Source organism: Pygocentrus nattereri, chromosome 27, assembly GCF_015220715.1.
Source record: "Pygocentrus nattereri isolate fPygNat1 chromosome 27, fPygNat1.pri, whole genome shotgun sequence".
NCBI classification, from domain to species: domain Eukaryota; kingdom Metazoa; phylum Chordata; class Actinopteri; order Characiformes; family Serrasalmidae; genus Pygocentrus; species Pygocentrus nattereri.
In genome coordinates, this window is record NC_051237.1 from 21,197,285 (window position 1) to 21,225,090 (window position 27,806).

A 27,806-nucleotide genomic window follows, 5' to 3' on the forward strand; every position below is an offset into this window, starting at 1 on the left:
AACTTTTGCCACAAACAGGCCACAATTTATCTTTATTTCTTTTCTCAATGTTTTAAATTCAACGAGAATTTCTGGAGAGGTCGTGCCTTTGTTTTCACCCAAACCTTTAAGTATGACTGTATAGTTCTTTGGATGGTTAAATGGTTCTTCTCTAGGATGGAGAACCTGTTGTATATGGTTCTTTAAAGGGCCCATATTCTGCATTTTCCTTCTATTTCACTTTTGTCCCTGAGGTCCACTTTTTTTCAACGTTTGTGTAAGATTATCAACACCAGATCACACACAAAATGATCTGGTGTTGATAATCTTACACAAACGTTGAAAAAAAGTGGACCTCAGGGACAAATGGATGGATATATATATATAATACATCATATAATATATATATATATATACATCACAGAAACAGTGAATTCAAAGCATACTTTTTGCAGCTTAGTTTCCCCGGACGGGCTGGTGGATGAATGGTGTGTTTTGAAACTTGAACAATGTTTACTTATTTCTTTAATCTCTGTTTTTGGGGGAAAATCGTGTGGTATGGGCCGTTTAACGAACTTTTTCCAAGAGGCTCTGTATAGCACTAAAAAGGGTTCCTTTATCAACAAGTCATTAATCCTTTTTCTGGTGTGATGTAAAACCCTCTTGACCAAGACCGCTGTGTGTTTAATGTTAGCTAAAGTACAGATAGCAGGTATAACATGGTCATCAAAAGCAAAGGATTTACAATTTTTATTATTTCGTCTACGATTATTTCGTTTTAAATATTATAAACTGTTCACCAGAGGGTATTTTAGATGTTTTATTCAGTATTTCAAGAAAGATCATAACAAATGAACAAAATGATGGATAATGTACTGGAATTGTCAGTTTGTATTAGTTTTGGGTCAAGCTGTCTACATGGGAAACTGGAAATTGGTCTATATTGGAAATCTCTCCTTATGAGAAATGGTGAATTCTGGATATTCATGTCATTATAATTTAATTTGCACGTTCTACAGCGATCTCGTTTTGGAGTCCTCTGCAGCTCTAATCCTTATTCTGGGCGCATCTAACATTTAGTTTTTTATTCACAGCTTCCTAGTGTCCTACTGAGTATCTGAAGCTGGGAAGTTGTAGAACCATTTTACACCATTTTATTTTAGAACCATTTTACACATTTATCTGCAGTGATTTCTTTATGCCCGCGACCCTGACGGAGAAGCGGCTTAGAGGATGGATGGATGGATGGATGGATGGATTTCTTTATGAAAACTGTGATTCCAGAATGGTAGTATAGATGTAAATACACTCCCAGTAAAGTTTCTGCACTTTAACCTTATAATTATTGTCTCATTTCTAGTTGAGGATGCTAGAGTACCAAGCCAAAACGGCGAAAGTTGTCCCACTGAACTGCGCTGTATTTCAGAAACCTTTTGCTTAGTGAAACTTTTTAAAGCTGTATTTAATCAGTTAAAATTGATTGATTTGTAATGTCATGTCTCCGCGACCCTGAGGGAGAAGCGGTTTAGAAAATGTGTGTGTGTGTGTGTGTGTGTGTGTGTTAATCGCTATTAAATGCTCTTTTATCTGTTAGATTGACTAAGAGGGACAGACAGGTGGACTCGTTGTTGCACTGTTCCCTCACTCCTCTGCACTCCGGCCTGTCTGTAGTGAGAGACCCCACCACCGGCCTGCTGCTGGACTTCACTGAGGTAACACTTTAAGCTCAGCAAAGTACAAAGCAAAGTACTCACCCTGTGCCTGAGAGATACTGTACGTCAAACGGAAGGAAGGGAGGAGAGAAGCACTGTGTGTGTTTGTAGGACAGTCCATAACTTTTCTCTGTTTTGTTTGAATATATGATTATTTCAAATCTTTAGACTTTTTTGGACGCATGTTTAGACATTTTTTTTTCCAGACACACCACAGACCTAGAGCATGCCCATGCAAGCGTCCACTGAACAACACAGCTTCCAGACCCATCCTACCGCCATACATTCAGCCGCAAACAAAAAACGGTTGGATGTTATAAAATGCAAGAAAATATTTTGCTTGTGTTTAGGCTAAACAAAATAGTGAGAAATCACACCTGGCACAGTGCAATGAGTGTCACATGGAGTCACTGTCCCTCTACTGCTTTTTATCTGTGTCAGCTTTGTGTTTTGTCTGTGACAACATTATCTTCTTAACCATAGGCTGTATATAAGTCTCATTACAATGCCCAAGTTCACATTAAATTGATCTGAATGACTTTGTTTACATCAAATCAGCTCTGAGTTTTTGAAAAATTTCAGAATTCAAACAATTAAAATGGTTAATCACAATTGTCATTTTGTGTAGTTGATCACGGTCATTGCATTTGTTGTGTTTGCTCTAATTTTAGCAGTGCGGTTTGCTATAGCTCTATAGCATAATCAGGCTTAATACAGCTCATAGCTTATTCATTCTAATATGCCTGGATCAGCTTTGATCCCAATCTGCTGGATTGGAGCATGACAACCCTACGTACTTCATCCAAATGCATTTATTACTCTCAGTAAATCATTAACATTTTTGCAGAGCGAAGGCAGGGTTCACATGAAATGAATATTAAAATCCCCTGATTTCAACAGAGCGAACACAGTTTTCAATTTTCATCACCGGTGTCCAGTGAGAGCAACAGTGGCTGCATGTTGCAACCAATGAGTGTGTCTATCGTGTGTGTGTGTGTATGTGTGTGTGTGTATGTATGTATGTGTATGTGTGTGTGTATATATATATATATATATATATATATATATAATTTTTTTTTTAGATAATGAGGTAATTAACTTGATCACAAGATAATCTCGTTATCTGGAGATAACAAATGTGTCATTTCAAGATAACTTTATCTTGACATAACAAGACAATTAACTTATTATCTCAAGATAACAATCCAGAAACTTACATGGCCTCTCTGGACGTCTGTTTAAAAAAAAAAAAAAAAAGTGAATGGTGTAAATGATTAATTGCGGTAATGTGTTATTATGCCGTTCACTTTGACACCAGTGAAATAATAAAAAGAAATTCTTGTTTTCAGTAAAGCTTTTGATAGATAAGGTTAGCAGAACAAGAACACATGTTTGGTTCCTGTTCTTTTCCTGGGCTTAAGTCATTGCATGGATTTGTTCAATTCTATCAGCAGCACCTGATTTATTTTATTGAGAGTTTGTATAAAATTAGCTATTAAATGATATTGTAAATACTAGACTTTGTCCAGTAGAGCTTTGGAAATGGAATACTTACTGGCCAGATAAATAGTTAGAAAAGTTTTTCTTTCTCCTGTAACATTATTATTTCAGAGGTGCTAGATTTTCATTTATTTACGCTTCATATTTTCATCTTTAAGGTGTTACTGGAACATACCGACTTGTCAGCAAAGAATTCTTTATCATTGCAAAGGCAGCCAGGACCTCCAGCTGAGAGCCTCCGAGGAAGTAACACAAACTACCCCTTTTTGCCAGGTACAACACTTGACTGACTGCTACTCTTTGTCCTCCCAGTATTAGTCATAGCCACTTTTTCTCTCTCAGCTTGCTTCTAGTGTTAGTCATAGTCTGTAGCTCTTCGCTGTCTCAGTGTGGGAGCTACCAGCCTGCAGAGGTGAAAGCTAACGTGCCTCTTCCACTGTTCATGAAACCAGCTGGTGCTTTTTTTCTTCTTCTTCAAACTGCTGCCCACACATCAGCATAGAACAGCTCGGTGTGCTTTTGAGGAACTGCTGTGCTTTGTTTGTATAACATATGCCCTCGGTTGGCAGGCAGCTCTCTTCAAAGACTTTATATAGAGCTAGGGGTGAGTGACACGGCAAAATATATTACAGTACTCAAAAACATTTTCATGATACATGAAGCAATGTTTAGTTTAGGTTTACCACCAAAGTGGAGCAAACACAAAGATCTCCAGCAGGCCACAAATGTGCATGTGTCTGCACAAACGGTTAGAAACCGACTCCATGAGGATGGTATGAGGGCCCGACGTCCACAGGTGGGGGTTGTGCTCACAGCCCAACACTGTGCAGGACGCTTGGCATTTGCCAGAGAACACCAGGGTTGGCAAATTCGCCACTGGCACCCTGTGCTCTTCACAGATGAAAGCAGGTTCACACTGAGCACATGTGACAGACGTGACAGAGTCTGGAGACACCGTGGAGAGCGATCTGCTGCCTGCAACATCCTTCAGCATGACCGGTTTGGCAGTGGGTCAGTAATGGTGTGGGGTGGCATTTCTTTGGAGGGCCACACAGCCCTCCATGTGCTCGCCAGAGGTAGTCTGACTGCCATTAGGTACCGAGATGAGATCCTCAGACCCCTTGTGAGACCATATGCTGGTGCGGTTGGCCCTGGGTTCATCCTAATGCAGGACAATGCTAGACCTCATGTGGCTGGAGTGTGTCAGCAGTTCTTGCAAGATGAAGGCATTGAAGCTATGGACTGGCCCGCCCGTTCCCCAGACCTGAATCCGATTGAGCACATCTGGGATATCATGTCTCGCTCCATCCACCAACACCACGTTGCACCACAGCACATTCAACTTTGTATAGAACAAAGTATTCAATGAGAATATTTCATTCATTCAGATCTAGGATGTGTAATTTGAGTGTTCCCTTTATTTTTTTGAGCAGTGTATATATAGGAGGGACTGGTGTGCTTCACAAAGTAGATGGCTTTATAAGGAAAGAAAGTTCTGTGGCGATATTGAAGCACCATCTCAAAACGTCAGCTAGGTTATTAGAGCATGTGCACAAGTGAATCTTCCAAATGGATAATGACCCAAGCATACTTCCAAAGTTGTGTCAAAATGACTTAAGGACAACAAAGTGAAGGTAACGGGGTGGCTGTCATAAAGCCCTGACCTCCATCCCATAGAAAATCTAGGAGCAGAACTGAAAAAGCTTGCACGAGCAAGAAGCAAACATGACTCCGCTGCACCAGTTCTGTCAAGCAGACTGGGCCAAAATTCCAGTGCCTTATTGTGAGAAGTTTGTGGGTGGCTGCCCAAAATGTTTGACTCGAGTTAAACGATTTAAAGGTAATGCCATCAAATACTAACCATGTGCATGTAAACGTCTGCCACTGGAAATGTGATGGATGAAATAAAAGCTGAAATGACTCATTATATCTAGTATCATTCTGACATTTCACATTCTTAAAATGTAGTATTGCTCCTAACGGACCTAAGAGAGTCAATGTGTACTAGGATTAAATTTCAGGAATTGTGGAAAAATTAGTTTAAACAAATGTGGCTAAGATGTATGTAAACTTATGACTTCAACTTATACAAAAAAACGTAAATATTGTAGGTGCTGCAGTGTATGGTATATGTACAGAATTACAGGCTGCAAAATCCAGTGATGACAACAGGGAAAATAGTAATGGCATCACACATTCATGAATATTCATCAATGACTGTTGAATATTAATTATGTGATTATGAAGCTTACTTTGTGTGTGAGAGAGGCATTATATGACTTACACATTATTATTATTATTATTATTAATGAAGTTACTCTCCACTAGCTGTTGTTGATTACAATCACTGTAGAATTGTATTTTCTTATGTTTCATGCAGTTGTTCATTGTTATAGAAGTACTGATGAGATCTTCGTTGGTGGTGGACAATATGATAACACTTCATTGTTATTGTATTAAATTATGTCACAGTATGGGTTTCTGAGTATATCATACACCTGAGCACACCTATCGTGGCGTTCATTTGGAATGGGCAGTGGTGCCAGAGATGGCATCCAGATATATTTCATAAGTGATTTTAGCTGAATGAGCTGGTCAGGAGGAGAACAACTCCTACGGTAGTGATTTGTGGCTATTATTTTGTAAACCCTTTCAGTTTTTGATGCACTGTACGTCTCTCGGGTTCATTAATTGTCGTTTTTATCTTTTTTGACCCCTGTTCTTAGCTGGGATGGAGGAGCTGACATTAGAGCAGATAAAGAAAAAATCTGAGCTGGAGGAAGACATTGACTTTGAACATGGTATGAATATACTTGTCCTTTTTAACCGCATATTGCTTGACATTCTGTGTGCAGCTAGATTTTAGTACAAGTATGTGCCGTTTAAATATTACCATTATCCATTCAGATCTATGGATTAACTGTTACATACAGACGGAGAAGTTATTAGTTTTTCTAATTATATTCTTAGATTGTTTTAAAACTAAAATTTTGATTTACTGTATTTCTGTGTATTTGCATATTATTTTACTGGCAATGACATGTCTTGCTGCAAAAGACAGTTTAAAATCATTTTTAAGACATTTGCACAGAATTAGGATCATTCACATGGGAATTCGCTGGGAATATGTTTATTGATGTTACAGAAATGTTTAAGCACAGAAATGTCGGTTTTCTTCTTGTTCTAGATTTACTGGCAGTGCCTCCGGGGTTTAAAGCGGGCATGGACTTCAGTGACAAAGGTTTGAGCCTCAGTTGCTTTTGTCCTTTCCCACCAGGACTGCAATGACATGGACAAAAATATGTACTTATAGTTACAATAGTTGTGATATGCCTTGCAATTAGAGATGTAACAGGACATAACCTATTGAATTGTTTTGGACTGTATTGTATTGTATTGTATCCTTGTAGCATGATTACCCAGCTCATGGCTAAAATATTAGATCGGGACACTGTAAAATACAGATTTAGTTTAAAAATTTGTACTTTTAGAATATTGAATAATAAACTGTAATAGACAGAAAATAGAAACATTAACATATTAATTTAAGGCACATTTTCAGCAGCTCCTTACTTTTGCTATTGAGAAACCACTGTAACCTTTGAGCCGTATCAACACCACTGTATGGCCTGCAGTGTTTTTACTAAAATTATTTACATGTGTTGTATTATGAGGATATGTTTATTCATCAAATCTTTCACAGAACACTCATCAGACAATGTCTGTGACTAGTCTGCGCTGTAATTATGTAATTATTGGCATACTGTAGCCGTCTTTGGTAGGCGCTTTGCAAAACCTCACATCTCCCTCTGTTTCTGTATCCTATATAATTCAGAAGCCAAAACCATGAAAGCTGAAGTGAACCTGCTGTCGCTCCTGTCCAGTTTTGATGACATAATTGATCAAACACCCGAAGAAAAAGAAAAAGGCTCGGAAAGTGGAGAGACATCAAAACTTCCCAGAACCAACAGCCTTGAGGATCTGGGAATCAAGGTAAAAGCATGAAAGCGATATCAGAATCAGCTCAGATAATCACATCGAAACATCAGTAAAATGTCCAGCTGTTCTTTACAAAATAAGCGTTTTTGTACAAGACAAAGTTCAAAGTTAAATGTCCTTAGTTTTGATTTATTCCCCCCTTGTTCTCTTTCCAGGACGCACCTCTGCCCTCCCCTGCTCCACCTGAAGCCTCAGCTGTGGACAAAACAGATGAAGGGAAGAAAAAAGACAAAGAGAAGAAGTGGGCGGTGCCTGTGGATATCACTTTTCCCTGTGATGATTTCTACAAACGGATCCCTGATCCTGCTTTTAAGGTACACTCCTAAAAGATTTGGTTCAAACAAATGGTTCTTTAATAAAGGCAGTGGTTCCATATAGAACCAAGAACCCTCAAAGACTAAATGCTTAAATGATGGTCAGATGGTTCTTCTCTATGATGAAAACCAGCTGTGTATGGTTCTTTAAAGAACTCTTTTGATAATGGTTCTGTGTAGTGGTGAGTGAAATGACGATATTTTATCGTTGCCATGATAAATTTTTTTTTATAGTTCACAGCATGCTTTTGTGAGCATATTGAGGATGTTGTCAGTATGTAGAGCACTAACCAGCTGCGTGTTTTTTTTGTTTTTTTTTTTTTAAAAACAAACAGCATATTTAGACTTTTTTAGACTAGTTTAATTGGATTTAGAGTGGCATTTTATCTGAAATGTTGAATAATAATCATTACTTTTTTTTATAGTTGCAGGGGTGTAAAGAATACTCAAGATCCCTACTTAAGTACGAGTACTTTTACTTTAGTGAAGATTTACACAAGTAAAAGTATTGAGTAAATAAAATTACTCAAGTAAGAGTAAATAAGTAGTTCATTGAAAAACTAATTAAGTACCGAGTTACCTAGTTACTTTTTCATATTTCCGATCAGTTCAGGCCTGAGTTGATGAAGAACCTGTATCGCACTAGATTTCTGTCTCAGCCATTCAGCCGTTTATCTCCAGAACCATGAATTTAAACAGGTAAACTGTGGGCTGTGGGGGTCACCTGTTAATTAAAGTAGCTGACAGACAGTGTAATTAAATCTAAGCAACAGATTTCCAGTGTAATAAACAGAGTCATAAAAGAAAGAAGAAACCCGTAAACTTGGTACCCGTTTAGCTCGGATCAGCCAGCTCGGCTAAGGCTGCCTCAGTCGAGTCGAGCTGTGAGACCGGATCTCAACAGGTTTTGTTTGTTCGCTGATAATAACGCTGTTTTCTTTAGTTCATGTTAAATAAATACAGATGACCGTTTGGACGTGGTCTGTTCGTCGTATGTGCTGGTTCAGTTTTCTGTCCTTCTTCGCTAAACTGGACATCTCTATAGTGTTTTTCCTGTGGGAGGTGCTGTTTTTGATTGGTGAATCTTTTATATTTACCCGCGTCGTTTGTGTTGGTTTCTGAGCTGACGTGCTCATTATTCATTTTACTCTGTAACGTTATGAAAATTAAAGTAGCAAAGTGAAATTAATTCATAAAAAATGAACTCAAGTAAGAGTAAAAGTAAAACTATGATTTAATTCTACTTCTAAAAGTACCATTAAAAGGAAAACTGTACTCCGGGGCAGTAATGAGAGTAAATGTGATTCTTTACATAAAGCTCTGATTACTTGTTTCAAAATATTGTGAAAATATCTTTAAGGATCATGATATACATTTTTTTTCCACATCACTGACCCTTAATTCTGTATTGCACCAAAATAGTTTCCTCTACTGTCACAATTTAGACTTTTTTTCAGTATAATGCATGTACAATAGTACAGTATAATGCAGTATAATGCTTTTTGCTGAGAGAGGGAGAGGGAGAGGGAGAGACTTTAGTGATCCCGAAGGAAATTTAGCTTAAGTTATTTCTGCCCATACGCATGAAAACAGGCTCCATGTCCTTCGTACTACAAAGAGTGTATATATATATTTATGTATATAAATCAGCATTATGCATTTGAATTTTCACCAAACTATCACTTTAAATGGTTTTAAAAGGTTGCGCTTAAAACATCACATCAGGAGCAAGAAACAAAATCAATAGCAGTATAATATAATTTTGTTTAGTCATTGGATTTCAAATGCCTATATGTTGCTGCATATGGTTTACATGAACTAGTCAAGTAATAAATCCACTGCTTGGTGCTGTGGGCAGCAGTTGAGGACAGTGCCTGAAATAGAGCGATGGTAAAAGACTGCAATGAAGAGGCAGGAGGAGAAAATAGAAATCAGTTTTTCTGCAAACAGTTTGAGTCAAAGTCAAAAGTACTTTGGTGTTGGCGTAGATGGAGATGCAGGAGAGGTCTTGATTGCTGGGAGTAATGTACTTTTATTAAAAACACCCAGAAAGCAGAAAGACACACAACACACAGGCAATAGCAATAGGCTTCCACCTCAAACTGATCGCCCAACACGTGAACAACCCGAACCCCAGACACAAAATAACACAAACAAAATGCAACACATCTTTAAACTAACAGACAACGACATAAACAACAAGTCCCTTTTCTAGAGGATGAGCTCCTTCCATGAGCCTGGCTTCTAGAGCCTCTTGACGGCAGCAGGGTATACTACAGTTCTTTATTAGCATGGAAATACAACACAAGGCAGCATAAGACTGCTCTAAAATACAGGCTTGTGAGTCAGATTGGGTGGGTTTAGAGAGCTCCAGACCATTTAGCATGGCATAGGTACAATGAAGATCTATTAGATCTTCATTACAATGAAGTTCTATTAAATAAAGGGGAGTACCGGTCTGCAGATGAGTCAAGTCAAGAGTCAGGAGGCTCTGCACGAGGATACCTTGTTTATGTGCTGTGTACAGTCTCAAACACAATTGATAATAACTTCTTAAAATGGGAGTCCATTAAGGTTTCCTGGTTCAGTGATTAGGGCTGAAAGGCTCACTGGTGAGCAGAGATGCAGCCGCTTGCTGTTAGACTTATGGCTGGGAAATAATTTGTTTTGGACTAATAAGACTAGTGCATGGACACATGAATCACCAGGGCCAGTTTAAATTCTCTGTGGGAGGTGAGGTTCTGAGAGATGTGGTGGTTTTAGCCTGCAGTCTGTATATTTCTGTGTGCCTGAAACTGAAAAATACTGAAATTCAACAAAACTCATCAGCTCTGCACACCGCACCGTTTTAAAACATTCGGTTCTGAAAAGGTACAAATGCAAACTTTTCACCTGGGAAAACTTGTTTACGGTACATAAAAGGACCTTTGAGGGAACATTTTATGTCGTTTATACTTTAATAAACGAAAAATGTACCTGCACAGAACCTTTACTTCTAGCCATGTAAGGCCAGCCCTTTTAACATATTACTATCTAAGTACTTTTCACTGATGTCTCATTTTTTTCAGGACTGAAAGATTGGGGGGGGTATTGCAGTTGATATTGCAGTTGTGATTTATATGTGATTATTTTCTATTTTCACCAAGAAGACTAGTGCATGCATGTTTTTCAGGCTGGAGGGTTCAATGTTTAATGTAGTGTGTCAGACTGACAGTTCATGAGTTCTGCGTTGTTGGGTTAAAGGGCCTATATTATCCCAAACCTAATTTTCCTTGCTTTTTCGCAATAAAATTTACATTTACAACATTTGGCAGACGCTCTTATCCAGAGCGACTTACAATTTGATCATTTTACACAGGTAGGTGAAGGTACTGTTAGGAGTCTTTCCCAAGGACAAGTATAGTGTAGGGTGCTTACCCAGGTGGGGATTGAACCCCAGTCTCCCCTGTTGAAGGCAAAATGTTTCAACACATACTTTTCACTCCTCAGCCGTTTTGGTCGATGTGTGGAAATTAAGCTACAAAAACAGCTAGTTTTGAATTCATTGCTTTGGTGATGTCACAAAATAATTGACTATACTATACTATATATACCATTCAGTATACAGTAGATTAGCTGTAGCCATTTGTGAGCTTCAACACGGACTGCTTTGTTGATTAGACACAATACAAGGCAGCCGATCAGAATCATGTATTAGTCTTAAAGTCGTAGTATCTAAAACAGCCAGTATAATTCTAATGGATAAAGAGAAGTTGGGAATTGATCATAGCATAAATGAATTAGGACAATTTTTGTGTATAAAATTGGTACAATCTCGAACTGTACCACGAGTCCTTCGAGCTTCGAGTACAGCTTGGCTTGACCCGCCATCCTTCAAGGCGCGTGGAAGACAAGCGTCGAGAATGTTCTCTGTACTGGCACCCAGGTGGTGGAATGAACTCCCACTGGCTGTCCGAACAGCAGAGTCTCTCGCTGTCTTCAAACGCAGACTGAAGACACGTCTCTTTACACAGCACTTAAATGAGCAGTGAATTATAAGCTGCACTTATATATTTTATTGTATTGCACTGTGTATTGTAGTTTATTGCAGAGTTTCTGTGGTCAACTCTGTTCCTTTTTCTCTCTGTATCTACAGTGACTTTTGTTTCTAGCAGTATCTGAGCTCAGGACTGTCTTTTTCTCTAAGCTATTGGTAACTAGCAAAGATGCTTTCTAGTTAGACAAAGCACTTCTTATAAGTCGCTCTGGATAAGAGCGCCTGCTAAATGCTGTAAATGTAAATGTACAATTGTCAGAAGTGGACAAAGGGGTGTTGGAGGCGAAGGGGTGGAATGAAATAATTGAAAGATGTAGAATATAGACGCTTTAAATTTCCCCATTGAAGACGGTGTTGAATATTGTAGAATATAATTAAAATTTTAAAAATTGACTTAGATAATTCATTTTGCAGCCCTAATGATGACTAGTCAGTTAGCAGACTTTTGAATGGCTATGAAAATGAATAGTTGCGCAACTTCTTCTGCATTATGTCATTTGTTTCTTCTTCTCCCTGTTTGTCAGTATCCGTTTGAGCTGGACGTCTTTCAGAAGCAGGCCATCCTCAGGCTGGAGGCTCATGACTCTGTGTTTGTTGCTGCTCACACCTCAGCTGGCAAGACCGTGGTGGCTGAGTACGCCATCGCTCTCTCACAAAAACACATGACCAGGTCAGGCTGCATATCTGTGTGTTTGAGTTTGTGTGTTTTTAATGAACTCACTCTCTGTAGGGTTCAGTGTCTTATTGTGTAACTTCCTTCTTGTCTGTTTTTTTTCTCTGACAGGACCATCTATACCTCTCCCATTAAAGCTTTGTCCAATCAGAAGTTCAGAGATTTTAAGAACACCTTTGGGGATGTGGGCCTTTTGACCGGAGACGTCCAGTTGAACCCAGAGGCATCCTGTCTCATTATGACCACTGAGATATTGAGGTATTGTACAAGTTAGTCATGACTACACAATCAAATTGGTTGAAACGTGTCTTACTTGTGCTATTGTATCTTATAAATGCACATTTTTCACTCATCACTTGTTGATCAGTAACAGCAGTGACCACTTAACTCTAAACTGCTGCTCACTGATTGGATGGGTGGATGGATGTATGGGTGGATGGAACCACATGACAAAACACTGTAATCAATAACATGTTAACAGTTGTGCAATATGCCTTGGTGTATAAACAATTGGCACTATTTACCATAGATTAGACAAGATAACATTTGACCTAGAGCCCATCCTTTGGTCATATTCGGAATAGGAGAGTGATGTTAGTAGGTCATATTCCAAACCTCGAACATTTAAAACATATATTGATAATATATTTTAATGATTTATTAAAATACATTAAGCTTCTTTACATGACGATCTCTCTCTCTCTCTCTCTCTCTCTCTCTCTCTCTCTCTCTCTCTCTCTCTCTCTCTCTCTCTCTCTCTCTCTTTCTCTCTCTCTCTTTCTCTCTCTCTCTTTCTCTCTCTCTCTCAGGTCTATGCTCTATAATGGCTCAGAGGTCATTCGGGATCTGGAGTGGGTCATATTTGATGAGGTTCATTACATCAATGATGCAGAGGTATAAAAAATCTTTCCAGTGAAGTAGCCAAATGGCTGTGTGTAAATATCACAACTGACCCCGCTCCCCTTCTCTCTGTTTTGCCAGAGGGGTGTAGTATGGGAGGAGGTCCTGATCATGTTGCCTGAACATGTGAGCATTATTTTGCTCAGTGCTACAGTGCCTAACGCAGTGGAGTTCAGCGAGTGGATCGGGTAGGTGTATGTTTCTAAAGCTTTTCTTGCGCTTCTTCTGGTACATATTTGATCTCGGCACCACTGACTGTTTGTTTGGAGCCTTATCCAGACTTGGTGCCTTAGGTCAGCTGTTTAATAGATACTTGGGAAAAGTTATACCTATTCAGACTCAAGCTGCACAAGTGGAAGCGCATTCAGATTGTTGAAATTGCCTGCATGTAGTTCACACCTCTGTGGTTGGCAGGTTTTTCTTCTGTAGAGCTTTCCAAGCATGCACATTCTGTCTGTGTGTGAGTACCTCCCTTTGAAACAAGCATCTGCCTTTAAATTCAAAGACACCGTTCTTTTATATCATATGTATTATTTTTTGTTGAAGCTTAGACATGTGAAAGAAAATATACATTTACATTTTGATCTCCCTGGTCAAATGATGTTTTGTTTATTTATTTATTTATTTATATATATATATATATATATATATATATATATATATATATATATATATATATATATATATATATATATATATAAACCCCCCAAGTTAAAATAGCTAACCACATCCTCTGCAGACAGCACATTTTACACATTTTTTTTTTTAGATGTGAAACACCTCATGGACCTGGCTTGTTATTCTTGTAATTCATTTGGGACCTGTTGAATATTCAATATAATTTCTAACTGTCAGCCTTCTAACAGTCAGTATTCTCTTTTTCTTTCTCCTGTCAGGCGGATTAAAAAGAGGCCTATATATGTGATCAGTACAGTGAAGAGGCCAGTACCCCTTGAGCATCACCTCTACACAGGAAACAGCACCAAGACTCAGAAAGAGCTCTTTCTGCTGTTGGACGCCACAGGAGCCTTCCTTACCAAAGGGTACAATCAAGAGATTGTTATTCTTATAACACATAATAATGATTGACTATATCTTCTTCTTCTTCTTTCGGCTGCTCCCTTTAGGGGTCGCCACAGCGGATCATCTGCCTCCATCTTGCCCTATCCATTACCTCCTCTACTTTCACACCAACCATCTCCATGTCCACCTTCACTACATCCATAAACCTTCTCTGAGGTCTACCTCTTCTCCTTCTACCCGGCAGCGCCATCTCCAACATTCTTTGCCCAATATATCCACTATTCCTCCTCAACACATGCCTAAACCATCTCAACCTGGCCTCTCTGGCTTTATCTCCAAACTGCTCCACCTTCACTGTCCCTCTGATCTGCTCATTTCTAATCTTGTCCAGCCTTGTCACTCCCAACAAAAATCTCAGCATCTTCATCTCCGCCACCTCCAGCTCAGCCTCCTGTCTGTTAGACAGAGCCACAGTCTCCAAACCATACATCATAGCAGGACGCACTGCTGTCTTGTAAACCTTCCCTTTCACTCTTGCTGCTATGCTTCTGTCACACATCAGCCCTGACACCCGTCTCCACCCACTCCATCCTGCCTGCACCCTCTTCTTCACCTCTTTTCTACACTGTCCATTGCTCTGGATGGTTGACCCAAGATATTTGAAGTCATCCACCTTTACGACGACCTCTACTCCTTGCATCTTCACCTTTCCACCTGCCTCCCTCTCATTCACACACATGTATTCCATCTTGTCTCTACTGACCTTCATTCCTCTCCTCTCCAGTGCAAACCTCCACCTCTCCAGATTCTCTTCCACCTGCTCTCTACTCTCACCACAGATTACAATGTCATCTGCAAACATCATGGTCCATGGAGCCTCCTGCCTGACCTCATCTGTCAACCTGTCCATCACCATTACAAACAAGAAGGGGCTCAAAGCTGATCCCTGATGTAACCCAACCTTCACCTTAAAACCATTTGTCACTCCAACTGCACACCTCACCACTGTCTCACCCTATCATATGCCTTCTCTAGATCCACAAAGACACAATGTAGCTCCTTCTGACCTTCACTGTATTTCAATATCAGCAATCTCAACACAAAAATTGCATCTGTGGTACTCTTTCTGGGCATGAAACCAAACTGCTGCTCACTGGTCTGGACCTCTTGCCTTAGCCTTGCTTCAACAACTCTTTCCCATACCTTCATGGTGTGGAATGATTGACTATATAATGTTGATTATTTAACCCCAGCTGTGATCTGTGTTCAGGTACTATGCTGCTGTGGAGGCCAAAAAGGAGCGCACCAGTAAACACGCTCAGTCATTTGGCGCAAAGAACGCATCACAGAACACCACACCCAGTCAGGTGTGTTCTTATTTCCTTGCTGAAATGTCATGAGTGTGTTGGTCTTTGTCTCTCTTCAAAGGAGAATTCCACCATTTAGGTTTTTAGACTAAAATGTGGTGATGAGTTACATGCAAAATAGCTCCCAAAGAAAACTTATATTTTCAGATTTTCTGCTGTTTTACCGTCAACAACACACATACACATCTAAGCCACTTATTTTCCTGGGTCGTTGGAGCCTATCCCAGCGGTTTATGGGCGGAAGGCAGGAAACACCCTGGGCAGATCACCAGTCCATTACAGGGCACACACAGACATACATATTCACTTTTTTTTAGCATCTCCAAATGGTTTGACTGCATGTCTTTGGACTGTGGGAGGGAACCCACGTGGACGCAAGGAGAAAATACAAACGCCACACAGAAAGGAACCTGGTCGCCCAGCTGGGAAATTAAACCCAGGCCCTTCTTACTGTGAGGCGCCAGTAACATTATGTCCTAAAAGACAGAAGACATACAGGTTCACTGATAGTTTTGGAAAGTACATAAAAAGGCTATAATTGTGTCGGTTGTGTTAGACATTGTGATCCCTGGTTCCTATCAGCACCACTCTAAAGAAATGTGGAATGGGAAGTTTCTGTAAATTGAATCATTTTTATTAATAATAGTTTAATAATAATACATTAGATTATGCAGGGATTTGTAGAATTGGTGTAATTACCCTTTAATGAATGAGAACACTAAATTAGTAGCAACAACAAAAATAATAATTAGTAATAATACGGGTTATAATAATATATGGCTGATTTTGTTCCATTTTTGTCCACAATTTGTGTTTTATTTAGCTGTTTATGACATGTTTTATTTATTCAAGACTTTTCTTAGACTTAAGGACCCTTTTACAAAAATAAAACAGATAGAATATGCAGTATTTCCAACAGGGATTCACTGATAAGGAAACTGTAGGATGATGCACATAGAATCTATTTTTCATGTACATATATCAATGTGGGTAAATAAAATCTTATAAAATGTGGAAATTAGGATTACTTTTACCCAGATTAACTGTACAGAGGGTTGTATGGAGTTAAATATGTAGTAAAATAAAGAAAATGCAGACACTTTGGCACATTGTTAGCCTAAATGTTCTGCTGTTCTAGAGTACAAAAATACACCAGTTGTCATATTGGTTAGAAACAAAGCCAAATCTAAACATCTCTGCTGTTTATTTTAACCAGTTATCTGCCGAAACCAGTGTATCTGGATGTACCAGGAATGTTGGGTTGGCTGTGTTCATTTGTCGTGTAATAATGAAGCGCTGATTACCTGCCCTGTTACCCCTCTGTGTGTGTTAGGACCGGGCCATATGGCAGACACTGCTGAACTATCTGTCTCAGAGGCAGCAGACACCAGTGGTGGCGTTTACCTTCTCCCGCACACGCTGTGATGATAACGCTCGCTCGCTGACTTCTTTGGACCTGACCAGTTCTGTGGAGAAGAACGAGATCCACTCCTTTTTCCAGAGTAGCCTAAGCAGGCTTAGAGGTGGAGACCGCCAGCTCCCACAGGTACTGCTGTCGTTTTGTTCTTGATATCCAATAGCAGGGCTTACACTACACAAACTATACTGTGGATTTAGCACTGAGACTCAGTCTGGCCTGTGCTGGTTGGCTCACGCTCTTATCCAGAGCGAGTTTACAATTTGATCATTTTTACACAGGTAGGCCAAGGTGGTGTTAGGAGTCTTGCCCAAGGATTCTTATTGTTATAGTGTAGGGTGCTTGCCCTGGTGGGGGATTGAACCCCAGTCTGCAATGTGAAAGGCAAAGGTGTTGACCACTGCACTACACCAAGATAATTAACTCTGACCAACTCTCAGCTTCGTTATTAGAGTGAGCAAGGGTAAAGGTGAGATGTACTTCTTTTCCACCATTTACAGGCTTTAACATCTGTTCAGCGTTGCTGCTTTGGTAACGCTGAATGACGGCACATGCGCAGAGGAAAAAAGCACATTAATTCCGATCTGAGCATCACATTAAAGTCACATAGACACAAATCGGGTATGTATCGATCTAGGACCACATATGAAAGTGGCTTAGGTCGGATTTGAAAAGATCAGATTTGCGTGTCCACACAGCCCTGAAATATCAGATCTGAGTCACATTAGTGCACAAAATCAGGTTTATGCCACGTCACGTGTTTGTTTGCTTGTTTTGTTTTGTTTTGGTTTTTTGGTTCCAACTCCCCATGAGCTCTAATACTGTATAAGTAGTATGAAAGAAGTGAGTACTGAGTTTAAGGCACAGGTGCAGCTGAGTGCACATGCATTAGAAACTCTAAACACTACCAGATTGATAAAGCCTTTACCTGATGCTTTTATAGATTTATAAGATGTATAGCCCTAATTTAACACAACTTAAGCATACAGTTTATATAATGCTAATTGGTGGGGTATATGTTTCTATTACTTGTTAGCTACATCAGCCTCATAGCTCTGATGAAAACCTAAAGAAACAAACACGTCTTGGCTGGGATAAGTAGACAATTGTATAAATGTATAACGGTTCAGTATCAGGTGATCAGTTTTTCTTGTTGTTGTTTCTGGTTTGAACATATGTTGCTCCACGTGACCGTATAAGTAATGTTTGCTGCTCTTTGGCCTTCAGATCCTGCTGATGAGGGACTTGCTGAAGAGAGGAATTGGAGTGCACCACAGTGGCATCCTGCCAATCCTCAAAGAGGTCATTGAAATGCTCTTCTCGAGAGGGCTTGTGAAGGTACGTCTCTAATGTTGGTGTTTTAATGCAAAGCAACGCAGTACTATTTCCCTTTCTTTTGGCTGTAGTTAGATTGTATGTGTAATAACATACGTAAAATGAGTTGTTCCCATGGCTTTTGTCTCCGTTTGCTGACTAATATCATAATTTTACAGTCACCTATTTTTCTCTGCATTCTGTTCTTTTGTTACAATTTTACCTCCTTGTTGCACTTTCATCCAAAACTGCAGTTCACAACTGGTGAGCTATCTAACTAATTAAAGTGCAAACTGATGATGATGGTGATAATAATAACAATAATAACAACAACAACAATATAATCATAATTAGGGGTGTAACAATTCTAGAGTCCCAGATTTGACAATGTGGCTTGTTTCATGGTTGATGAATTAAAGCATGTGTCATTCCGATCCCAGAATGTATATATCTTTCTCATTTTCACAATTTTTAATACTTTTATTACTATTTTCACTGCTATTATATGACCACAGGACTGTACTCCCACTTTTAGGTCTTGTTTGCCACAGAGACTTTTGCCATGGGTGTAAACATGCCTGCCCGGACGGTGGTATTTGACAGCATCCGCAAGCATGATGGAACTGGCTTCAGAAATCTCCTGCCTGGTAAACAAACAAAAAAAAAACAAACGAAAAAAAGCCCTAATTGTAAAAATAATTTCCGTAGGACTTTTCTGGAAGTTAGGAAGTTTTTATAACTGCATGGCTGTGAATTAAAGGTTTAAAAGCACCTTTTAATCTGTTGTATCACTCTGTACTCCACATTTTCATTCTCTTTAAGCTGCTTCCAGTACTGTGAGGAGGGGGATTGCATTCATGGGGGTATTGGTTTATAATGGTTTGTCACTTTTTCTTAATGCCTGTTTGTTGGTCAGTTTGTTTACAAACTGTTTTAAAGCTCATTAGTGGGAGGGCTGAAACCAAACAGCTGTTTGATGATGCTAAGGCTCATTATGTTTGGCCAGGTGTTGGAGGATTAACAGACTGATGAATTAGGAAACATCATTATGCTAAAACAACACAGATGCTTGAGCTCTTTTGAAAAAATTTGATATAAGGAGATATGAATGGTAGCAGGCAGTCTTTGATGTGGATGTGTTTGTGCTGGGCGAGGGGAATCACATTCCGTTTTCTGCTTGTTTGAGTTGAAAGAAGAGACAAACATCTAAATTATTGTAACTTGTAAAATATTGAAAACGATTTTGTATTTAGGTCGCCCCCCCAGGTATGTTCAAAGATTAGCTTTGGATAGATGCCCTTCATATATTACATATGTTGCATTTTAGGTTAAAATATGTATCTGTATTGCTCCTGTCAAATAAATAAAAACAGAACCAGAGGAGCTTAATTAAATAAAGCAGTTCTATGTACAGAAAGTTTGCTTATTCCAAAGAAAATCCCCACCTCTTTTAAGTCAGAGGGGCAAGTCTTACCCACAAAGGGCTGCATTGTCTGCAGGTTTCCATTCCAGTCAAACTGAAACACAATTGGTTTCGCCTGTTTAGTCAGTTCTCATCTTCAATCTGACTAGTTCTATAAGAGGAGCTTCCACTTGGTTAAAATGGAAAACTGGAGCTTCAGTGGCCCTTTGCCGAGACAACTGGTGACCCCAGCTGTTGGTGGTTGGGGTCAAAGTCTAGTGTCAAGGTGATTTTATCATATACATAACTCGCATGTTTGAATGTTTGTGCAGGTGAGTACATTCAGATGGCAGGGAGAGCTGGCAGAAGAGGGCTGGACGCTACAGGCACAGTAATCATCCTCTGTAAGAGTGGAGTCCATGACATGGGTGACCTGCATGCCATGATGCTGGTGAGTGCTGCAGTCATTCCTGTTCAGCTCCTTCACTTTTAAATAGGTATTTTCGCACAGTAACATACAGGATTCACAGTTTGGGTTTTGGGTTCAATTAACATTTCTGCAAGTCAACAATAGACAGTAGCGAAGTTGAAGCTACTGAATGGGATTAAATATCATGCCATAGTATAGCTTAGCAAAGCCTTCCAGGATACAACAGCATTACTTTAGTAACACCTTACTACAACACTACACTACAATCCAACTTCTCCTCATAATATTTAATCAAATGTGTAAATATTATGAGGAGAAGTTGGATTGTAGTGTTTTAAATGTTCATCGAGTGATGTATTGCTTCTGTCACATGTCCGTGTAGTAAACCATGCGATTTGTGTGGCAGTAGTGATCATGTCATAGATGCTGATATTAAGCTATGACTAAATTTGGGCAAAAACAAAGGTTCAACCCTCTGCTTGGACAAGCACCCTACACTAGACTAATAAGAGTCCTTGGCCAAGACTCCTAACACTACCTTCGCCTAAATGTGTAAAATGATCAAACTGTAAGTCGCTCTGGATAAGAGCATCCTAGCTGCCTAGTGTCATAAATGTAATGTAAAACATTAGCAACCACCTAGGATAACATAGGGAAAGGCCTAGAAACAGCCACCACCTGGACTAATATAGAAAAGACCTACAAACACCTTAACAAACACCTGGGCTACCATATCGAAGTCCTAGCAACACCTTAACAGACACCTGGACTACCATAGCAAAGTCCTAGCAACACCTTAACAGACACCTGGGCTACCATAGCGAAGACCTAGCTACACCTTAACAGACACCTGGGCTACCATAGCGAAGACCTACAAACACCTTAACAGACACCTGGGCTACCATAGCGAAGACCTACAAACACCTTAACAGACACCTGGGCTACCATAGCGAAGACCTACAAACACCTTAACAGACACCTGGGCTACCATAGCGAAGTCCTAGCAACACCTTAACAAACACCTGGACTACCATAGCGAAGACCTAGCAACACCTTAACAGACACCTGGGCTACCATAGCGAAGACCTAGCAACACCTTAACAGACACCTGGACTACCATAGCGAAGTCCTAGCAACACCTTAACAAACACCTGGACTACCATAGCGAAGACCTAGCAACACCTTAACAGACACCTGGGCTACCATAGCGAAGACCTAGCAACACCTTAACAGACACCTGGGCTACCATAGCGAAGACCTAGCAACACCTTAACAGACACCTGGGCTACCATAGCGAAGACCTAGCAACACCTTAACAGACACCTGGACTACCATAGCAAAGACCTAGCAACACCTTAACAGACACCTGGGCTACCATAGCGAAGTCCTAGCAACACCTTAACAGACACCTGGACTACCATAGCGAAGACCTACGAACACCTTAACAGACACCTGGACTAGTAAAAACTGTTTCTTTTAAAGTATTTTGAATATTATTTTATTGAAAATTCATTCTTGATGATGTATAGCTGTCTTAGTTATTCAGGGAATCATCTTCAATTCCACTTGTCATCAATAATTTCTTATATTAGCTTTCTACTAATTGTTTATAACTTATAAAATATTAGCAACAAATTAAAATTATTCTGCCTGTACCTGCAACAAAAAATGCTCATTTGCATTTTCTCTGTTCCAGTATGGAAAGATTGAGTGGTTGAACAGAGTGTCTTTCAGTAGGTGTGATTTTTGGATATCAGGACCATCATCTGCTTTACACCTGAGTACTGATGTGATTCATACGTGCGTAGTATCAGACATGCAGCTTAATGTTATTTAATTGGAGCTTTTTTATAAGGGATTAAAATCACTCAAACCCTGGAGCTCTAATGGTGAAACTTGTAAGGCTCTGTAGAATTTGTGAGGCCGATTTTTGCATTAAATTTCACAGCCACAGAATCTGAATCAGTTTTTCAGCTTTCACTTTTGTTGCATTCAGCAATGTCTGTCTCTCTCTCTCTCTCTCTCTCTTTCTCTTTCTCTTTCTCTTTCTCTTTCTCTCTCTCTCTCTCTCTCTCTCTCTCTCTCTCTCTCTCTCTCTCTCTCTCTATCTCTTTCTCTTTCTCTTTCTCTGTCTCTTTCTCTTTCTCTCTCTCTCTCTCTCTCTCTCTCTCTCTCTCTCTCTCTCTCTCTCACCTTTGTCTTGCTCAGTGTGATGAGATCAGGTGTGCAGACCCCTGGGTCAGGTACACCAGTTGAAGATTTTGTTTTCATACTGAATCTTTTTTTCTCACACTGTCAGTGGAGTGTGGTTAAAAATAGGCCACCCCTCCATTGGAGCGACATTTTACTGTCAGCAGCTCTGTTTCAGCCTCGCTTTGTTTCATGTTGGCGGTGCTGTTGGAGAGGTTGTGTGAGAGTGATTGTCACTGAGCCTCACACTGAGAGCAGAAACTGCTGGGACAGTATATCATTTGTTTATCACGGTCGCGTGAAAACTGATATCACAGAAGACTACAATATGCATATATATGCATTTTTTCAGTTCATTGATATCACTGCTATGATAATAAAAGTCCCATATAAGCGTACTGTTTAAATAAGGTAAGTGATGGATAACATCAGCACTACAAATAATCATGTTTGTCAGCAGTAGCATCAACCTCAGGCTGAATCACAAACAGCTCCGTACTCCCTAAATAGTGTGCTAGCTATGAAAGTTTGGAAATTCTAGCCTCTACAGCCAAATAGTGCATCACTTACTGAGTGTGGATGTCCCAAATGACTATATCTTGGCTATATTTTGCGCCGTGTGCAGGATCCAGTGTTTAAACACTTACGTAGGGCACCATGCAGGGAGCAAGGCACCATCTGAGATTCAACCCCAGCTCGAGAAGAGGGTTGCAGCTGGATTTGTGCTAAATAAGACTCACGTTGGTAGTTCGGTGACCAAAATGTACTCAAAGTGAAAATTTTTGCATTAAACAGTTTTCATATTTCCATTGTTACACGACAAAAGCGGATAAAATTAATGACCACAACACAGTCTCCTCATTCAGCAGCCCATGGTTGCTTGGCAGCAATACCATTCTCTAAAGGGCTACATTTCTTATTATTAATAATAACAGTCTCATATTTTGTCATATTTTAGTAGTCACCTTTGCTTTATTAACCTCTTAAATGACCAGGCGTTGCTGATGAGTCCAAATTTTTAGTATTCACTTTTAACTTGTGAATACCTCATGTAGTCCACATAGAGAGGTAAGTAATAGGGTGTACCTAGCCTGGGTTTTAAGAGGTTAATTGAGAAAGACACATCACAGTTGCAGCATGTGGTAGTAATAGTTTCAGTACAATATTTTGTCTACATTGTGCAGCCCAAGGCTGGAATATGCTGTTCAGTCTGTGCTGTAGGCCATGTTCCAGTCCTAATCTATCATTACTGGACGTTCATTTTGCTGGGCATTTTGAATAATGATGGTGATTGCGTAAGCACTTTAAAGGTTAGTCATTAACACTGTTGTTTTAGCTCTTAATCATGCCCGTGCTAATCAGCCGTCGTATTAAGGTGCATAATGACTTCTAAAAAAACCTTGCTCTCTCGCTCTGTCACGATGATGTAGGTTGGTTTCACAGTGAATGTAGTGCGTGTTGAGATAAATGTTACCATAATCATCTCAGACCATATTGTTGTGTTGCCTGCCTCATGTATTTTTTCCTAATTTCTCCAAATGACACTTGCCTTTGATATAATGTGACCGTATTTAACGGATAAACTGGTATTGCAGTTTAGTTTATCACGTTTACTTTTTCAGGGACCATGTTTGAAGGAAGAACGAGGCCTTATTGATAGTATTTTAATCATGAAGGTGGAGGAAACATGCATAATAATCAGATATTTGTTTGATTCGTTCTTGTGATATTTGGTAGTTTTGAGAGGATTCTTTTTTAAAGCTTCAAGTGAATCAGGTGAATGGAGCGAGTCGCCCTGTAAAGCCTGAAATAATCTTTTAAAAGTCAGAGCTGTCGACATGGATTTTGCAGGAGTTTTCTGGACTGCGTCGCACATCATTACATATTATCACACACACAGACTCAAAAGGAAGATCGAGCTCGATGTTTAGGTCTCAAATGCAAAATAAGAATAACATTGGTTAAGGTATGAGGACATTGGTGGATGATCTCAATTTAAATTTCAGTCGCAGTATTAGTCAGAAAATTGCAGTTAGATTTTCCCCCAAATCGTTCAGCCCTAGTTAAGTGATACTTTTTTAATCTCACAAACGGGGAAATTCCACCTCTGCATTTAACCCATCCATGAAGTGAAACACCACATACACACTAGTGAGCTCACACACACAGTGAGCACACTTGCCCGGAGCAATGGGCAGCCCTATCCGCAGGTGTCTTGCTGAAGGACACCTCAGTCATGGACTGTTGGCACTGGGGATCGAACCGGCGACCTTCCGGTCACAGGGCCAGTTCCCTAACCTCCAGCCCACGACTGCCTCCATCAGACTGTAGTTGCAATTGCTTGCATATCCCCATTGGTTGCCATATTACATACACACAGTGCACATACACTGACTAGGTAGGGGCAAAACTTAGCAAAGCCAGCAACGATAACTAGCTAAACAAAACGACGGCACCGTATTTCACAACAGCATTTCAATTTTATTAGTTACCTGGTCAACAGACGGCTAACAGGCTGTTGCAGGGCTATTCCGAGACAGGCTTAAAGTTCCGATCTTTTAATCATGCAGTCACTGTAATCTACAGCGTAAGGAAAAAATCTTTCCTAATTATTTGTTTATTATTTGCTAATTATTTGCCTTTCTCTTTGTTGCATGTTCTTGCATCGTGAACTGACGCACTCTGATTGAAGTTCACATATGTCACATACCCAGAAATCTGTTTTGAATCGGACTTAAAACCATCTACAAATGTGGCTTGAATCAGATTAGAGCAAGTCAGCTTTGGCTTTTTGCCAACCAGACTGCAGAAAATCTGTCCTACTCAAATAGGATATGCCGAAAAATTGGATTTGAGCTGCATTGTTAGCCCTTAATCACGTCTGTGTTAATCGGCTGTTGTATTAAGGCGCATAATGATACCTTTCCCTCTCTGCTCAGTTCTGTCACGATGGTGTAGGTTGGTTTTACAGTAAATGTAGCGCATGTTGAGATAAATATTAGCGTAATGGACTGACAGCATATTCTTGCCTTGCCTGCCTCTTTAATGGGTCAATTCATTGCTGTTGTCATGTATTTTTTACCTATTTTCTCCAAAAGGCACTTTCCTTTGATATAATGTTGCCATGTTTAATGGATGAACTGATCTCAGTTTTTTGTTTATCCTGTTTATTTAGTGAGGGATCATGTTTAAAAACTCAAAAGAGCTTCAGTCAGATTAGAAAAAGTCAAATTTGGCTTTTTGCCATTTAGACTGCAGAAAATCTGTCCATATGCCAAAAAATCCAATTTGAGCTGCCTGTCTGAACAAGGCCTAACATCCTTGGAAGACACGTTCGTCACCGAATTTCGACCGAGTTCTCTTTCAGTACTCCTTCAATGTACTCACAATACTCAGATTGATCCGCTCCAGAAAGGGGTCCGAAGCACAACCCACGTTTACAGAATGTTCTTCTGTACATTGCTTGCAATTGCGCATATCCACTAGAGAGGTCGCCAAATCCTCCGATTTTACATAGTGCACTTTTAAATGTCAGCTCTACCCGTGTTTCATAAGTCCTGATAAATTGAATCCTTGGGATGTAATGAAGTGGAATTGCTCTTTAAAGTGGCTTCTCCGTTCCTGATCAGCACTACAGTTAGACTTCTAAAGGAGGCTATAAAACAAAAATAGGCCATCGTCTCCCATGATAGTCATCTCGTCTGCTTCATGATTCATCGAGACCCAGCACGGTACAGCGCTGTGTAGGCTAATATGCTTTTAGCCCCTCATTGTGACTGACTCCATCTGTATTACTACCACTGCCAGTGTAATGTGTCTGTCCTCGTTGTTGCAAGTGAGAGTTAGCAGAGAATGAGTGTCTGCGTGTGTTTGGGGGGCTGTCAGGTTCTTATCCGGCTTTAATCTGAATGCTAATCAGCTCTGTGTCGCTGGTGGCTCCGGAGGCTCCAGTAGGCCGCTGCTCCATGGCAACAGCAGCAGTGATGGACTGAGGGATGTAATTAATCTCAGCAGGTTGTAAAGCGAACTCCAGTTTTCTCCCTCATTCCTCTGAAACTGTACAAATCACAAATATCGCCGATGTAAAGCTGAACGTTTAATAGGTTTGGCCATATTGTCACCCATGTATGTTATTATAGCCTGTCTTGATATAGATGATGGGGACAAAATACTAGTATCGTGACTGTATTGCTACATTATGCAACTGCAGTATGACTTACAATACATTAAAATGCACTGAAGAATCATCGTTGCATGGCTAAGTATTGGCCTTTATAAATGTTAATGTATTAGCATTGACGGATACAAGAAAAATATCAGTTATCGGCCAGCATATCCCATACTGGGGGCAGTCGTGGGCTGGAGGTTATGGAACCAGCCCTGTGACCAGAAGGTTGCTGGTTCAATCCCCTCAGCAGACAGCACGTGACTGAAGTGCCCTTGAGCAAGGCACCTAACCCCCAACTGCTCCCCGGGCGCCATGGATAGGGCTGCCCACCGCTCCAGGCAAGTGTGCTCACTGCCCCCTAGTGTGTGTGCTCACTAGTGTGCATGTGGTGTTTCACTGCACGGATGGTTGAAGTGCGGAGGTGAAATTTTCTCCTGTTGTGGGACTAATGAGGGTCACTTAATCTTAATTGGTGTGTAAGTTACTTTGTTTGATTACATAAATAGCTTGAACATTCATGCTATGACTACTCAAGATGCTCATAACATGCTTAGAAGAGTAATTTGCATAATGCAGCCTTTTGTGATAACAGCACTGCAAAGGCCAGTATTGCAGTGAAATTAACACTTCATATATTTTTCTGTGCTAAAGATTAACGACTATAACACAAATCAAAGCTGAAATATTCCCATTTTTGTCCAAATCCGATTCTCTTGTATCACTAATTTTTATGTAAATTAATATTTACTTCTAATAGAGTAACAAGCTGTGTGATTTGAGCACAGTGGATGAAGCAGCTTCAGTGCATGAAAACAAGCGCCCGTGCATGAGTACCTTATTTACATATCACATAATATTAGCAGCATGCATACATATGAATTTACATGAAGCACACCCTCCTTCATGCAGATTTCAGTAGTGAGCCGTTTTAAATTAGATATTAAATTATCTAATTACAATTTTCCTGACCAATTTGGCGAATATGATTTTAATTGTGATTGTTTTTTATATAATAAGATATGGGCCTTTTTTGGGCTGAGACCAGCATATACTTTTTTTGGCTTGAGGCTTGCTGGATTAACACAATAGCTAAGCTGATGTTATCACAATATGTACATAACAGCCACAACATAACCTGCCAGTTAATTGTGGTTGTGATGTCACAGCGCATGGATGTTTGGTTTCTGATTAGTCAAGTTAATCTTAAAGCAGTTCACAAGCTCCATGTCATTAGATTAAGATTTAAAACTTACAGCATATCAATGTTGTTGATAAGACTATACGGTCGTAATAAGAATAGCAGTTCTTCCATCCATCCATCCATTTTCTAAGCCGCTTCTCCGTCAGGGTCGCCGGGGGTGACCAGGTCCTCTCTGTGTGGA

At 39.9% G+C, this 27,806-nt stretch overlaps 1 protein-coding gene across 1 annotated transcript in view; it reads left to right on the top strand.

Annotated features, from left to right (window-relative positions):
* Positions 1–27,806, top strand: part of skiv2l (SKI2 homolog, superkiller viralicidic activity 2-like) — a 53,001-nt gene that overhangs the window by 3,264 nt on the left and 21,931 nt on the right. Inside the window, exons 4-19 of the mRNA XM_017683740.2 lie at positions 1,574–1,691; positions 3,350–3,464; positions 5,918–5,992; positions 6,379–6,432; positions 7,027–7,184; positions 7,346–7,504; positions 12,065–12,210; positions 12,325–12,471; positions 13,023–13,107; positions 13,195–13,301; positions 14,010–14,156; positions 15,407–15,503; positions 16,837–17,049; positions 18,148–18,258; positions 18,770–18,881; positions 19,969–20,087. Of these exons, the coding sequence (XP_017539229.1) occupies positions 1,574–1,691; positions 3,350–3,464; positions 5,918–5,992; positions 6,379–6,432; positions 7,027–7,184; positions 7,346–7,504; positions 12,065–12,210; positions 12,325–12,471; positions 13,023–13,107; positions 13,195–13,301; positions 14,010–14,156; positions 15,407–15,503; positions 16,837–17,049; positions 18,148–18,258; positions 18,770–18,881; positions 19,969–20,087 (1,963 nt within the window). The remainder of the gene's footprint in view (positions 1–1,573; positions 1,692–3,349; positions 3,465–5,917; positions 5,993–6,378; positions 6,433–7,026; positions 7,185–7,345; positions 7,505–12,064; positions 12,211–12,324; positions 12,472–13,022; positions 13,108–13,194; positions 13,302–14,009; positions 14,157–15,406; positions 15,504–16,836; positions 17,050–18,147; positions 18,259–18,769; positions 18,882–19,968; positions 20,088–27,806) is intronic.